This window comes from Microplitis mediator, chromosome 10 (genome assembly GCF_029852145.1).
Source record: "Microplitis mediator isolate UGA2020A chromosome 10, iyMicMedi2.1, whole genome shotgun sequence".
Classification (NCBI taxonomy): domain Eukaryota; kingdom Metazoa; phylum Arthropoda; class Insecta; order Hymenoptera; family Braconidae; genus Microplitis; species Microplitis mediator.
In genome coordinates, this window is record NC_079978.1 from 7,232,065 (window position 1) to 7,248,414 (window position 16,350).

The window sequence follows — 16,350 nt, forward strand, 5'->3', positions numbered from 1 at the left end:
TTTCGCCCACTCTGCGTGCACGCCCTTCTGACGAGAACGAAGAGTTCATTCTGTCGTTCGGTGTTTAATATTTTAACATCACTAAATAAATACATAAAATATCATCGTTTAAACTCACAATTCCAAAAGGATTTAATCATCCACTCAATATATTGGAGGTAAGTCTAATGCAATTATTTTTTAAGTTATAAAATAAAAGTATACCTACTAAGTAAGCATCAGTATATAACTGTATGCTCATGACGTCTTGTTAGCAACAATGAATTCAAACGAAAAAAATGAACAAACAGTTATAATATGTATATAGAACATTGCCTAAGGTGTAGGAAAAGCCGTAACGAGTTTGGTCATTATTAATTACTCAAGTCTAAAAAAAGATCTGACAACAATTGTCGTCACCAAGTTTTGTGTCACCGTAAAAAATCGATCAATGATATAATATACTTACAGATGTATAGGTATTTGTATAAAAACTTGTATGATTTTTCTGGAGTTGACTGATTATTAAGCTATCTATTTAATGTCGGCTATAAGCAACTGATTAATCAATTTTTCGATTGATAAGAAAAAATTCCAGTCAATTTGACGTTTATGTTTTGATTGGTGAATCATAACAAATCCTACTGCTCTTGCAGTTGTCAGCCTTGAAAATGTCAGTTATTTATTTCAATATATAGACATATGTGTAGTTAAACAAGTATTATTTGGTGGTCGCTGCGCATGGTATCTTCCGTGGCGCAGCAACGTAATGACCCATGCTCGCTTATATTGATTTTGCTGTTGGCGGTCGACGGGACAAACCAGACCAGTCCCTGTCTGATGTTCAACCGTGTCGAGTCGTGGTGACATTGACATTTTCTTCTCCATCTCGTGAAACTTTGGTAAAAAAAATTTTTCCATCCTTCAATCCGATCAATTTTTGTTACTCCAAATCGTAAACTACCTCGTGATTATTGTGAATTTAAAGGCAGCATGTAGTTAATTACTTAATAGTTGATCACAATTGTGCAATAATATGAAATTTTATATGCATATATGTCTGATAAATATATATGAATACGTAGTGGATGATATTGATGAAAGTATCTTGATGTTTGCAGTTTTTGAAGAACCAGTCAAGGACCCGATTCACCAGGAAACAGGAAACTGACATCGTAGGAATCAACCAGGAAATTCATTACAAAATAAGTTAGACAAGAAGACGAAGAAATCATGCCAGCACCAACATCAGATGCGGCTGGACCAGCAGAAGGAGCTGGTCCACCTCGTACCGAGCTCCAGGAGTTACAGCTAAAAGCTGATCAAACAACTGATGAAGTAAGTCATCAAGTCATCATGATCATTCTTGAACATGTCAATTCAATCCTACTACACGAATGTCCATTAATCACAATCTATATATAGAAAGATGATTTTATATATTTAAGAGTCCCGATTAATAAATGCTGGGTATGAAGCCAGGATGTTTTTCTAATTAATGATTTTTTTTATGTTACAGTCCTTGGAGAGTACAAGGCGTATGTTAGCACTATGCGAGGAGGTAAGTGCTTAGCCATATCTGTTAAAATCGTTTGCGTGACTACTCCTACCCTCTGTATTCTCTTATCCATATATTCTTTTTTTTCTCTCTTTCTCTCCCTTGTAACGTTCGCTCATTGCGTTGGTTATATTAATAAAATATTTCTACGCTCCCCTGATTATAATCGACTTATATATATTTATCAAGATATAAAGTTAATGATAATGTTATTGATAATAAAAGGTATTATTGCATTTTTTTATTTAAAGTCGTTTGTCGACTCCTAAACCATTGCAACGACGTTGAGGCAGCAAGGATGGAAATCTGTGTACTAACTGCACTAATTACTTTTTTTTTTTATTTATTTATTTGTCTTTTTTTTCTATTCAATAACCCCCGTTATCCTTGTGACTTCCCGTTTAATTTAAATATGTGAATTTTAAAGCCCCATGCACTTAACTTGTAGTCGAGGCCAATTTAAAAATACGCACGTAGCTGAAAAATGAGTTTTTTTTTTTGGTCAAGCTACCGAGCGTTTTATTATATAATTTGATAGTTATCTTGTTATGACATTGATCCCATTGGTTATGATGATGAAAAAAAAAAAAAAAAAAAAAAAAAAAAAAATTAACTTCAAAGTTTCGTTGTATCCTTGCACTAACCACTTTTTCATTTGCCTTTAAAAAAAAACACGAAAAAAATAAATATGTATAATAAAAAAAGCTGAAACTAGTCCACGCGAATAATACTTATCATATATATGTACTTTACTATCTATATAGTTTAAGTATTGACTATGCTGCACAGCAAAGTCTTGATTGTAAAATGCTTACTTCCTGATGCACCGCGAATAATGACGAATAGTTTGAATGTTGTCAATTAATATACATATATATTTACTATAAATGTATAATCATTATTATTATTATTATTATCGTTTGCCCGTCCTATAAATGTTGTTAATATTTTGTATTATCTGTCTGTCAGTCTCTGTCAGCTTGCTTTATATTACTGTCTTTGCGCGTGTCAAATTCGTGGTCCATGTAATACGTTTGTGTGAAATGTCTGTCTATTCTCTGTCTGTTTGTCTGTCTGTCCACCTAACGATTTGTCTCTATATATATATATATACATATATAATTTGTCTACTAACTTTGCCTGTCTGGCTGCCGAGTGCTTGCACATCGCCGACACTGTAATCTATACATAAATGTATATGGCTGCTCTTGTAATACACCGACTAACAAAATTTATATATCTATTTATATATTTAGATTTATCAACCAACTGCGTGCCACGAATTTTAAATAAATAATTATGTGTATAAAAAAAAATCTTAATGATTCACTTTAAAATATAAATGTGGGTAATGTGCATGGAATAATAACTTTAAATAAAAACCTCTAAGCAACATCTTTTGCAAATTCCATACACCGTTTTTTTTTTTTTTATACTTTTAAACTAACATTATATTATCCCCTTACTGCCTCTCTACTGAAAACTCCTGCAGTGTCTATATTCTATATACAACTTTTTTTCAAATCATTTTACATTCATCTAATAATTCATATCTACTCGCTTAAACCATATTACTATTAATAACATATAAATACATGCAATAATATAACTAAGCAATAAAACGAAAAAAAGAAATTAATAAATAAAATGATATTCAATTTAACGATGTTACATGATAAATAAATAAAAAAAATTATATGCCATAAATATAAAATAAATTGGACGATTTTATCTCACTAGGGGTCGGACAAATTTCGTTGATTAAAAAATTTAATAAACAATAAGTATATTTATTTATCATTTATCATCAACAATATATACTATATATACTTAATACTAAATATACTGTTATACTGAACCATTTAATACTCCGACTCTTTAACACTCGTGGTGGTTGTGTGTGTTGTGCTGCCTCTGTCTGTCGATTAGAGCAAGGAGGCCGGCATCCGCACTCTGGTCGCTCTCGACGACCAGGGAGGTGAGTTAACTGCTCTACTACTAACTCATTAATTTCGCGATCACACTTTTTTATAATATATATCGTATACGTTAATATCGATTTTTTTTTATAATTAATATATTATATTATATTTTTTATATAATTAATTTATGCTTTACTGCCGTATTATTCAGTCGACAAACGTCATAAGACCATATATTTTAGTGCTTAATTAATTAAATATTATATTGTAATACATATATGATTGTTCCCTCTTATCATATTTTTTTTTACTCTGATTTTTTTTATATGAAAAAAAAAAAAACAAAATGTTGCATTTTTATTGACATGAACATAATCAAAGCATCCATTCACAATTATTTAAATATTATTATTATATACTCAAGCTATTGTCATAATAACGGTCAGGTAAGATTTTATTATCAAGAAAGAATGTGGTATAAAAAAAAGATAATAAAAATAATGAATATTAACGCGCTCTAGTTTTTTAAAATAAAAAATATAAATGCTCTTGTTGTCATCCTGGTCCGTAGGTTGGTTGGTGGGTTAAATTTTAAGGAAAAGAAAATAGTTTTTAAAAATATATAACTACGATAAGGGAAACAGGCACTTTGTATTTTTTTATTTTATTTTTTAATAGCAATAAAACTGAGAATGGATAATTAAAATAATAAATATACGACATACATATTATTGATAGACGAATAAAACTGATTGCGCTTAAACATTTTTGTGCGACAGTTTCATTAAACCTTTATGACTTTATATACTGGTTTTACCATGACCTCCAAGATCCTTAAACCATCCTTATTGCCACCACAACCACCACCACCACCACACCACTATCAACGCCACGTTCCACTGTCACCCTAACTTAATAAATATATACATATATGTATTTATTAATAAATATAATTATTTTTAAATTCAGTAATATATTAGACAGGATAATTTAACAATAAAATATAATAAATATATTCAACAATACAAGTATCACACAGCTCTCTGATGGATGCATAGGATAAATCGGGCTGAATGCAAGTAATTATTTATCTATTTATTGTTTGTTCAATTTATATTTGTAGTTTAATCAAAAGTATATAGATAGAGATTGATGACCCGACATTACCCTATGCAAATAAAATAAATTATTAATGCTCAGCATATACATTATTATAAATTAAAACTACAAACGTGAAAGTAAACTCTTATAAAATTATAAATTTATTGTTAAGTGATCAAACAAAGCAATTAATTAGTAAATAATACATGAATCATCTCTTTGCTCTCTATTTCTAATGTCGCCATACTATATCTGTCAGTTCTTTTAGTAATACTTATTTCTATTTTCTATATATATAATATATATACACGGGCATTATATTTACAAATAACTATATATATACTCACTTTTTTATAACATTCACATAATATATACAGTTGACAATTATTTATATGCTCACTATAAATAAAGCTTACAGAAGAGAGCTTTTTTTTTTAACTGTCTCGCTTTTTATATTATTAAAAGTCATTCACGAGTCGTGCAATTCGTAATATAAGTAGTATTGTAGTTGAATGTCTGCTATGTATACCTTAAATATATACATATACTTTAAACTAAATATATATCGGGTTCATTTAGATAAAAAATTAAAAAAAAAAAAAAACATTTTCTTTTTCTTTTACTTGTCTTTATTTTCGATGTATATCATCATCTTTTTTTTCTTATTTATATATTATATTCACTGTTATATGCATATATAATAAAAGTGTCTCGTTGTGTCATTAAATGGGGCCAGGATGCTTGCTTGCTCATAAAATGGCGCGACACTTTTTTGTCGTCATACTAAAATTCAACCCCTTTTTCCTTTCTCGTTTTCCCTTCGTTAAAAATTAAATCAACTTATATCTACATATGACAAAATAATTAAAAAAACAGAATAAAGAGAGTAATCTCATAATAATTTATAAAAAAAATTACACAAATAATTAATAAATAGACAAAATGTAGTGACAGTATTGTAGTCAATGCTGCTTTGTGCGAGCATCCTGGTCGTCCTTAATTAATTATTAAAAATAAATTTAAAGTACCATTAGAGGTACACGCGAGAATTTAATTTGTGGCAAATTCTCGTAATTAATATAATGGACGGGCTTTTCTACTTGTATTGTGCTTGTCCAAATAATGCCTGCCTGTCTACGTATCTATAAATTAAAATAGGTGCCCTTCCTTATTCTTGTTTGCATCACTAGCTTCCTAAATATACTTTATCCACTATATATACCTTAATCATTCTACGACTTACATACTTACTATTATACCACTACTACCACTATTACTACTATACTACTATAATTACTATACTACTTATTACTGTTACTTATATATATTATTATTATTATTACTACTATAATATATTCTTTATTATAAAAATCGATGTAACTCGGAATAGACGCTTTATGTCTTCTCTTAATCTAATCCATAATTGGTCTAATCGTATCGTCATTGCATAATTATAATTGTTGTCCTTAATTAAATGTCTTCGAAATCGTGCTATCACTAATGTCTACTGATAAACAAATAGTTTAACAAATATAAAATATTATTTATGGGAATGCATAATCGGTGATGGATTAATGTTTTATTTACGTCGTACAATTAGCACCCAAAGTATAACTATTCGTGTTTATTATATTTATTTAAATTTTATAATTTGTCTTGATGGCTGATTATTTGACCACTGTGCTTGCTGCCATGAGGGACGTAATTAAACGAATGAGTGATAAATAAATATATTTATATATTTATAGATGGGCTTAGATCGTGACCTAGTGCACAATGTATACAATTTATGTATAGATTTATTATTTACATTAATACTTTTATTTTCATTTATTTCTTTTAAAACCTCCTAAATATGTGCTTTTAATTTAACTCGAGCCCTTTACTATTCACAACGGCCTATTTATTGGGCGGGTTATTGGCCAAAACATATCCCTCAGGGCATACAGCACGGTGGGCGTTTCTTTTTTCATTCATTTCGCAGTATAATCTCACACTGAATGATGTTTCGTTCCGGTTGCATCGTTGCCGTCTCTTAGAGCGAGGACGTTGGAGCAAATACTCTGATGATGTTAGATCATCAAGGCGGTAAGCTCTTTCTAAAGAGATTAAGATTGTTTTTTTTTTAACTCTCGTCTTCTAATTAAATGTAACTTGACGCAATGAACTTAAAGACTTATGGACTGTCATTATTTTGAAATAATAAACTACTGAAGAATAAAACGTTTTGTATATTTAAAATTTTAATTAATTTATACACAGAAAAAAGGATTTCTTGGCACAAGATAAATTTTTCATTTTGAAATGGAAACGAAAATTTTTTTAGGACTACTCTTTAAAAATAAATTAGGGAAATTCACTTCGAAATAGTGAATCTTCACTAGGAACCAACTATGAGTATATCATTGGTTGAATTAGTGGTGTACTTACAGCTGTAGAAATAGTGACTATCCACTGATTCGCAGTGAATTTCACTAATTAATTTTTAGAGGGTAGAAAAAATTTCTGAACGCAATAAATTTTCTCGCCCCCAGAAAATTTTCGTTTTTAATTTATAGTGCAAAAAATTATCTTGAGCGAAGAAATCTTTTTTTTTGTGTAAAGTAAGAGACCCAGTACCCGATTGGGAACCAGTACCCAATCACCCATATATTTGTACATCTACATTTACTAAATATAGATATACAAATTCATGGAGTGATCGAGTACTAGTTCCCTGATCTGGTACTAGGTCTCTTACCTTACACGTATTTTTTTATGCAATATTTAAATATTAAATATTAAAATACTAGTGTGAAGTATTGATCAAAATTTTAATGTAAATAAAACGTGTGAAACTTGAGTTATGACATGACTTACTTACTGTGTTTAACAAGAACAATAACAACACAAACAATAAACTCGTATAAATAATTAATATATAAGCCAAAGTTAAAAGAAAAGACTTTTACGTAAAATTATCGGAGCAAGAACGACACTTGTGTAGTTTAACAACAAAGATATAGATATTCCTAACTTTACCTACAAATACCATATTCAGCAATCCTTTTAGGCACTAATGCGTTAGTTTATAGTTGTATGGTATAAATTATTAATAGATTAGTTGATGTATGTCCGTGTTAATTATACGCATATGTATTGCACATTCGGCAAAAGAATACGTCGTGCCGCTTGTTAAATTTTATTGTAGAAAATAATAAATATTAATTAATTAATTAAATAAAATTATTTTTTTAGATTAATTAATGTTGAACAATAATAAACATCTCACAATAAAATACACGATGGCTTTGTCATTGCTGTTATATATATATTTTTTGCGTACTACCGTTCCTAGCCTTCGCACGTTGCGTTCCTCGCGCTAATCATCTGTAAATCAATTAAATTATATATCGATCGTTAATAAAAAAAAAAAAGTAATATTAGAAATGTGAAAAAATTAAATCGTTAAATTAGTAATAATATGAGCATATATAATTTTATATATATATACGTACAGCTGACCGTCCGCCCGCTCGCCATCAGAGCCATCAGCGACGCTTATAGCTTCTTCACTTCTTCAATCAAGGATTTTAGCGGAAGAGCTTATTGCCCGATTGTTGTTATTATTTGTTTACATATTTATTTATTTTTTTTTTTTAGTATTATTATAAGCAACTAATTTTTAAGTAGATTAGGGAGAATCATAAGCAACACAACGGCGGCGGTGTAAGGACGGCAGCAACGGTTTATCGTCTAACAATATGTTGTTAATAAAATTTTTTTTATATTGAACGGTTGCCTGTTTAGAGCCACGAGGTCGGGATGAAATCTCTTGTAATGCTGGACGAACAAGGCGGTAAGCCATTTAACTAGATCATAATATAAATTTAAACAATAAATTTTAAATAAAATTCGATAATTTTTAGTAACAATCGACACGAGTTTATATATAAATAAAATATATTCAACAACTATTAAGAAATTACCAAGATTTATAATATATACCAGCATTATTATAATGTGAAACCCAACAACACCATACAATGTTAATTATTATTTTATTTAATATACAATATATATATTCATTGTACACTGACCATAAAATACAGGAGTAATAAATATATAAAACTGTATGACTAAGACGATTATGACGAAGAGACAATTCTTTAAACGATAAAAATCTATTTACTTATATATAGATAGAGTAAAAATGTTTAACTAACAAATAACATTTAACACTAGTAATTGATAATAAATTAAGAGCAGTAAGTAATAACAACAAATGCCCACTAATTACCAATCATCTAGTCCGCCAACCAACCGCCCAATAAACAGTGTAACAGTCGCATTTATAACAGCGAACTGTTATTCCAAATACAAAAAAAATTAACATTAATTAAATATTCAGATTAACATCTTAAATAATATACATTTATGCATTACTAATATTTATTAATTAACGATACACTTATAAAAAATAAATAACAATTTATATCCTTGACAATAACTATGAGCACCAAATAAAATTGGAGTGATATATTTAACAGCTTTAATTTAACATGCTGACCCAATTATGACTTAACGTAAAAATTTTATTTTGTACGTATAAAAAAAAATGAAAACCCGATAACATCATCAATCATTTGTTAACAACTTATTTTGTCACTCAATCATATATAATCAATTACTAATAATTACAATCATGACATTGTCATTTATTTTTATTTATTGCTAGTATTTTTATCATTAACGATTTAAAGTTTTAATATCACCATTTAAATAATTTAAAATTTTTTGATAAATTATTTAAACAGTTTCGAAATGCAGTTAAATTATAAATTTTTTTTTTCTTCCTTTTTTTTATTAATCATATTAATTAAAAATAGTCAATTAATAAAACTAACAATACATTTTTAAAATATATATCAAAGTAAACAAAATCATCTAAACTACTATTGGTTGTAAAATAGTACAAAGTAGTGTAAAAAGAAAGCATTAATTTCCATTGATTCTTCAATAATAGTGGCAATTAACTTAAAACAATAAAATAAAGTTTTAAAAATGAATGGTCATTTATTTACTTTTTGTTTTGTTCCTTTTTTTTTTGCCAATTAACAGAGCAATTGGACCGAATCGAAGAGGGGATGGATCAGATAAATGCAGATATGCGAGAAGCAGAGAAAAATCTCACGGGAATGGAAAAATGTTGTGGCATTTGCGTGCTGCCTTGCAACAAGTATACTTTTATTTTTTTTTAAATACATATAAACACTATGTCTACAACATATATCTATGTATAAATATAGATATGTATACATACTATATATAAATCAATTATTATCGATTATTCCTTTTTTTTTAAATATTTTTTCTTATTTTTTGGATACAATGGATAGTGAAACAACAGCAAAAAATATAAAACAAGAGTGATATCTATATGTATAAAATATTCGATTTTAAGGGGAGCGAGTTTCAAAGAGGATGAAGGAACGTGGAAGGGCAATGACGATGGCAAAGTCGTCAATAATCAACCTCAGCGGGTGATGGATGATCGTAATGGACTTGGACCTCAGGGTGGATACATTGCAAAAATTAATAATGACGCACGTGAAAATGAAATGGAAGACAATATGGGTCAAGTTTCAACGATGATCGGTAATTTAAGAAATATGGCTATCGACATGGGAAGTGAACTAGAGAATCAGAATCGCCAGATTGACAGGATCAATCGCAAAGTAATTATTTTTAAAAATATAAATCATTTACACTGTAAAATAATTTTGAGTGAATTCCGAGTAATTACTGATTTTATTCAAATCTGAATTCACTGTCACTCGGAGTTCCGGAATTAAAAATACAAAATTACTCTGCATACGGAGTAAATGCACTGTAACAAATTGGGAGTGAACTCGGAGTAATTACGGATTTTATTTAAATTCGAATTCACACTGCGATTCAGAGTTTTAATATTAAAATAAACACTTTTTAGGAGTGAATTTCACTCCGAACCGGATTTTCAATATTAAATTAAACTCCCCATCGAAGTGAATTCCCGCATTTCCTATGGATTTACTCCGCGTTCACTCCGCTAATTTTTTACAATCTATTTATATTTATTGTTATTATCGTTATAACAAATTAATATAATTTATATTTCAAGTATAAGTCTAAATTAATAACATTTGAATTTTCTTCACAGGGCGAATCAAACGAAACCCGAATACAAGTGGCGAATGAACGGGCACATCAGCTACTTAAATAAGCTGGTTAACAAGAAAATAAATAATAATATTTCCGGCATATATAAAATTTATTTTATTCCCCAGTCCCGCCTTTAGCTAAATTTATCTGTAAGAATAAATTGAACTTATTCTAAACGCTCTTTGCATCATCAATCATACCTTCAATATGCAATTCGAGATTATTAATTAGTATAGCAGTATCCAGAAAAAAAAAATAATACGTATTTATAATTAGATATTTTTGACTTGATAATTAATCAGTAGCTAGAGATGAAAAACAAAGTTTAATAATTCCAGTATTACTTTACTTAATTAACAAACGAAAAAAATCCAAACGAATTAATGATAATGTGTATTTAATACAATTGACTATTGTTTAAATCTCGATTGCATTTATTGTGAAACAAATTAATCGCCAAAAATATTGCGATGTATGTTGTTATTATTATTATATTAGATTTCTGTCGAACAAATACCTTTAGTATAATGAAAAAAAAATAATTTCTTTATTAATATTATAAATAAATTTGCAAATAATATAATTGCTTAATTATAATACAAACGTATATTGAATAATTGATTACAATTTGCACAAATTAAATTTCTGGATGTTACGCACGGCTGATTGATTATTACTGGTGGGAATGTGAGGAATGTTGTTCCGGTAACTAAATTTGTTACCTTGTGTATAGAATGGTCATTTAATTGATCATTAAATTTAAAAAAAAATACATAATACATGTTATAAATCGTAGTTATTGTTAAACATACAATTGTTATTTTTCACCTTCATCATTATTATTATTATAAATATTTTTATTTCATTTATAAACATACATACACACATTTCACAACACAAATAAATAAATTTAAAAATTGCGATACGTTTTTCATAAATAAATGATATTTTTCGCGGTGAAAATTGATTGCAATAACTAATTTAAAAGATAAATATATGGAAAACAGTATAGAATTAAAAGAAAAAATACAAATACGAGATAGGCAAATTAAATAAACGGCGCTACCGTAGAGATTCACGTATTTTATCTTCCTCGAGTAATGAAGCATCCGCTCTTTTTTTCCATACCAATCAATAAAGCAATTTAATTAATAAAAATATTATCAATTTATTAATTGATAATAAAATAGTTGATCGAAAGTAAATAAATAAATTAAGAAGATAAATATAAAGTAAATTAGTATAGAAATATCAACTGTCTTTTGTGATGAATTGTAAAAGATTATTTGCTTTGACAGAAACATATCGATGGCGGTATTGTAAATTGTGACGATCAACTCGATTTTGTACAACACGTGAATGTCTACGATTTATCAGGTGTACTTAAAAAAAAAAAAATTAATATATGTATACATATATAATATATATTTATATTAATATACAAATTCCATGCATTCCAGTAGATTTCGTTTTTATTAAAACAAAACAGATTGTGAATAATTGTAGATATTGAATAAAAAAAAAAGAATTAATCGAATTAAAATTAAATTGATTTTCGTAGCGACGTAGACAAATAAATTGATAATAAATAAAAATAAATGGATTTAAGTGAGGGGGATTTGTTCCACTGGATGCGGGCAAATATGAACTATAAGTGCTGAGCACGGTTCTAAAAAATAAATAAAATTAAAAAAAAGAAATTAAATTTTGATTAATAGTCTTATTTATAGACTATACAAATATATATATTGTAACCTTAATTTTTTCTCTGATCTTACGTAAAATGTATAATAATATAAAAATAACACGAGGAATCAAGATTTAAAGAAACAAATAATAAATAAATAAAGAATGAAATACAAAATGCCTATGTACTTTGAAAATTTAAAAAAAAAATGAAAATAAACTGCTATAACAATTAAAAACATATACTTATTACTAGTAATAAATTTGTTTGTTTGTAAAATTATTTTTATTACTAATATTTTTAATAATTTATAATAATATATATAAAAAAAATTCATTCATTTATCAATATAAATAATTAAGGTGATCATTCATGAGATCAATCTATTTAATTAATTAATTATAAAACTGGTAAAAATATAATATTGTAATGTCGAAAGGTATAATTTATTAATTGGCATGTCGAGATAATTGTCGTGTCTTTAAAGTATATCGCGGGCTCTGACGTTTTGGCGTTCCAGAAGACGGTGGCACGGCTTTCAGCGGCGTCCTTCGAGAATCGATAGCCGGTCTTCGTACCAGGGACCGTGCGCTTTTTGGTGTTTTTGTTGAAAGTGGTTTTTTTATATGAGGGGTATTTATAGTACTCACATCTACAAACTCACCAGCGCGATTAACTAAATCGTGTTCGGTCTTTACACTCGCTGTATTCATAGACGTAGTGTTGTATCGACTTGCTGAATTTAAACCACGATTACTTTCTCTCCTTGTACTTGGGGATAAAAATTGTTCGTCAACTTGAACTGTCTGTTTGTTTTCTTGGTTCGACAATAAACTGTGACGGCGAATTGAACGTTTATCTAATGACTGACGACTACTGTTTGGAGTAATCATTATTTCACTTGGAGATTTTGATAATTTTGGTCGTGTTCCATTACTCTTTGGACTCTTGCATTTTTTTTTACGAATATTTTCTACTGGCACTGATTTATTATTATCTTTTAGTTCACGCTGTCCATTAATATTCCTCCTCTGTCGTTCTATTAAAGATTCTTGAGTACTTTTGTTCTCATTGAGATCAAATAGTCTAGCTTTAGCCAACACCATTCCTGCATTCTGAGTACGCAGTTTGGCTATTGAAGCTCGTGCTGTTTGAACAGCCGGTGCAGTTGTTCTCGCTGGAGTTTCGCATTCGAAATATACACTTGCATTTTTCCATGATATTTTTTTCTCTGTGACTATTTCAAACATACGTGAATCACTGCAGTACTTACTTTGTTCTTCATCGCGTGTAATATTACGTTGACTACTTGTCTTTTTTAGTTTATCAATCCGACTATTTAATTGAATGTTCTCATTAATAAGTTCATTACCATGAAATGAAGACGCTCGGCGTACATTAGCTATTGATGATTTAGGCATATTCATAATATTTAATGATGCTTCATCATCACTGAGAATAGAACCAGTATGTTCAGCTGTATGGCTAATCAGTGTACTTAATTGTTTTTGCAGATACATCAAACGTGCATTTGTTTCATCACTGCAGAATGAAGTGACATCATCATTGTCATTCTCAGATGTTTCAGTAGTTAACTTTTTTGTTTGCATTTTTTCCGAAACCTGCCAAGATGATGAATTATGACTCAGTCGTCTACGTCCGGTAATTGGTTTTTCTTGGGAACGTCTTCGTAAGCTACTGATTCTCCGAGCACTCGGTGATCTTATAACTTTATGCTCGGCACTTCTACGTATTTTTAATTCTTTAGACAAACGTCTGGCTAAATGATCAGCTGATACGATACTTTCAATACTAGCTTCTTCAAGTGTTTTTTCATACTCATTCTGCACATCTGTTACAGAATTTGTCGATAATCTTTTATTACCACCGTGATCAATACCATCAATACCAAACTCTTGTGAAATACGTGATTCAATTGCTGATACTCGATTTTTAATCTCTTCATACTCTCTTTTAGGTATTTTAACATATTCTTCAGACGATTCATCTTTACTGTACGTTACTAATTCACCAGATGATTTATCTTCGCAATAATTAAATGCAGATAATTCATTACTTTTATTTAAATTTAATAAACGTTGAGATCTACGTCGTTGACATGTTGGATCAATGTCATCACGTTCTCCATTTTCGTCAGATAAATTAACATCTGCGTCTCTAAATACATCTTCATATTGATCGGAGGTAATTGTAGCTCTTGCAATACGTTCATTTTGTCTTTTTGCTACTGAAGGAGAAGTCATTAACGACGAAGCACTCCAATTTTGTAATCGACGTTTTTTCATACTTTTCTTTGAAGAGGCCTCACTGGAAGCACTCCAACGTCGTTCAATTGGAGAACTACCAGGACTTTTTTCTTCTTTTGTTACTTCGAGCTCGTTAATTTTTTGCTTACTCCGCGACACAAAACGATCGAGACTTATTCCTAATTTCTTAGACTTTTCATGTTTCTGGTTATTGTGACTTCCCACGCTCGTACCATGAGACAAATATTTACGTACTTTAGATGATTTTTGCGCTGAATGTTTATCAATTGATTTCCTATCTCTCGGTGAAGTGACAATCAATTGTGGCATCGAAGCCGCAGCATTCATATCACCGTCCAGCGAGTTTCGTTTTTTTTTCATATTCACTGCCTGCGCGGATACTCCTTCAGCGTTTCGTCGTTTTTTCCCAGCTTTGTTGGGCGAAATTTGAGACGATTCATGAGTCAAAGCTTTCAAATGGTTTCCACTCGACGGACCAATAGCCTCAGGCGATCCATTCTTGCCAACTATTTTTTTTAGTCCATTTAGCATTCCTGTGTTACAAAAAAAAAATATTAATAATTAGTAATAAATTTAATATAATTAAATTTTAAAAGCTTACGAGTAAGACTTCCACTCCGATGTTTCTTTTTCTTTTCCTTCAAACGATCTTCAATAGTACGATCAATATCAATATCCATACAATAACTTTCTTTCTGATGTTCATCAATTAAATTCTTTGGTAAAACACCAATGCATCGAGCATTCTCAATTAAAATCTATCGATATTTAATAATAATTTATGAATAAATGTTTACTAAATAATATAATACAATAAATTATAAAAAAATTATAAACCTTGACAATAAAAAGATGGGCTTCAAGTCTTGTTTGCATAGCAGTCATCGTTGTTTCACGTAAGGGCATAATATTCGGTCCAATTACTTTAGCCAAGTTATCACTAGACATTTTGTTATCGCACTCATGCTGTGATACATTTTTTAAAAAATCCATAAAAAAAGCTAGAGTATTTAAATGAAGAGACGGCAATAACATACAAGCCATGAGTATTGCTTCAACTTTGGAGCATTTTAACATAACACATCGTATAAATATCTCATGGTAATCATATGGAATAATTGGCTCTGGAAGATCGCGGAAATATTTTTTAAGACAATTAGCAACATCAAGTGGATGATATTTTTCTCCTAATTCATTTCCATTATCTAATCTTGATATCAATTCTTTTTGCCGGGCTTGGGATCCAGCTTTTCTAAATAAACCTTCTTGATTAACATGTTTTTCAATAAAAACAATAGCATGTTTTACAAATATCGGTACTTGTACAATTGCTCCAGACGACAATTGTACAACATCCAACGGTTGATTCTGCAACGGCACATTGAAAACTTTTTTTAATTTCTCACACTGTTTATCATCATTATCATTTTTTTTGACATGTCTTTTAATACGTGATTTTATTCCTAAATTACGTAATTGACTTGTGATTGAATTTATCACTTTATCTTTGTCCGAAACATCGTATATTAACATTTTTTAATATTATAAATCAACTTTTTAAAACTTTAGCTTTGCGCGTGTGTATTTGTGTTGCTGATGTTTTTACACAACAGCCAAACTGTCATCAGACCC

The 16,350-nt window shown here is 29.2% G+C and overlaps 2 protein-coding genes across 6 annotated transcripts; one reads left to right on the forward strand and one right to left on the reverse strand.

Moving 5' to 3' along the window:
• Positions 1–12,150, forward strand: LOC130676264 (synaptosomal-associated protein 25). 5 transcript variants are annotated; one of them, XM_057482391.1, is made up of 7 exons: positions 1–158; positions 1,101–1,317; positions 1,499–1,540; positions 3,467–3,515; positions 9,661–9,778; positions 10,004–10,277; positions 10,742–12,150. In XM_057482391.1, the coding sequence occupies exons 2-7, from the start codon at positions 1,213–1,215 to the stop codon at positions 10,802–10,804; spliced, it is 651 nt and encodes a 216-aa protein (XP_057338374.1). In that variant the 5' UTR covers positions 1–158; positions 1,101–1,212; the 3' UTR covers positions 10,805–12,150. The 5 variants fall into 5 exon arrangements, with proteins under 5 accessions (XP_057338374.1, XP_057338375.1, XP_057338377.1 ...); XM_057482392.1 differs by lacking the exon at positions 3,467–3,515 and adding an exon at positions 6,600–6,648; XM_057482394.1 differs by lacking the exon at positions 3,467–3,515 and adding an exon at positions 8,350–8,398.
• A 427-nt stretch (positions 12,151–12,577) lies between these two features.
• Positions 12,578–16,334, reverse strand: LOC130676261 (rho GTPase-activating protein 11A-like). Its single transcript, XM_057482386.1, has 3 exons — positions 15,556–16,334; positions 15,320–15,476; positions 12,578–15,251 (listed from the first exon to the last, which is right to left on the reverse strand). Exons 1-3 carry the CDS (start codon positions 16,249–16,251, stop codon positions 12,880–12,882), a joined length of 3,225 nt encoding a protein of 1,074 aa, XP_057338369.1. The 5' UTR covers positions 16,252–16,334; the 3' UTR covers positions 12,578–12,879.
• Positions 16,335–16,350: the final 16 nt, after the last annotated feature.

What these genes read in the sequence shown, in the direction of transcription:
- LOC130676261 (XM_057482386.1), bottom strand. Translation starts at nt 16,251, where the DNA reads ATGTTAATATACGATGTTTCGGACAAAGATAAAGTGATAAATTCAATC. An exon ending in CCCATCTTTTTATTGTCAAG is followed by an intron (nt 15,477 to 15,555) that starts GTTTATAATTTT and finishes AAATATCGATAG; the next exon opens with ATTTTAATTGAGAATGCTCG. An exon ending in TCGGAGTGGAAGTCTTACTC is followed by an intron (nt 15,252 to 15,319) that starts GTAAGCTTTTAA and finishes TTTGTAACACAG; the next exon opens with GAATGCTAAATGGACTAAAA.
- LOC130676264 (XM_057482391.1), top strand. Translation starts at nt 1,213, where the DNA reads ATGCCAGCACCAACATCAGATGCGGCTGGACCAGCAGAAGGAGCTGGT. An exon ending in CTGATCAAACAACTGATGAA is followed by an intron (nt 1,318 to 1,498) that starts GTAAGTCATCAA and finishes TTTATGTTACAG; the next exon opens with TCCTTGGAGAGTACAAGGCG. An exon ending in CGCTCTCGACGACCAGGGAG is followed by an intron (nt 3,516 to 9,660) that starts GTGAGTTAACTG and finishes GCCAATTAACAG; the next exon opens with AGCAATTGGACCGAATCGAA.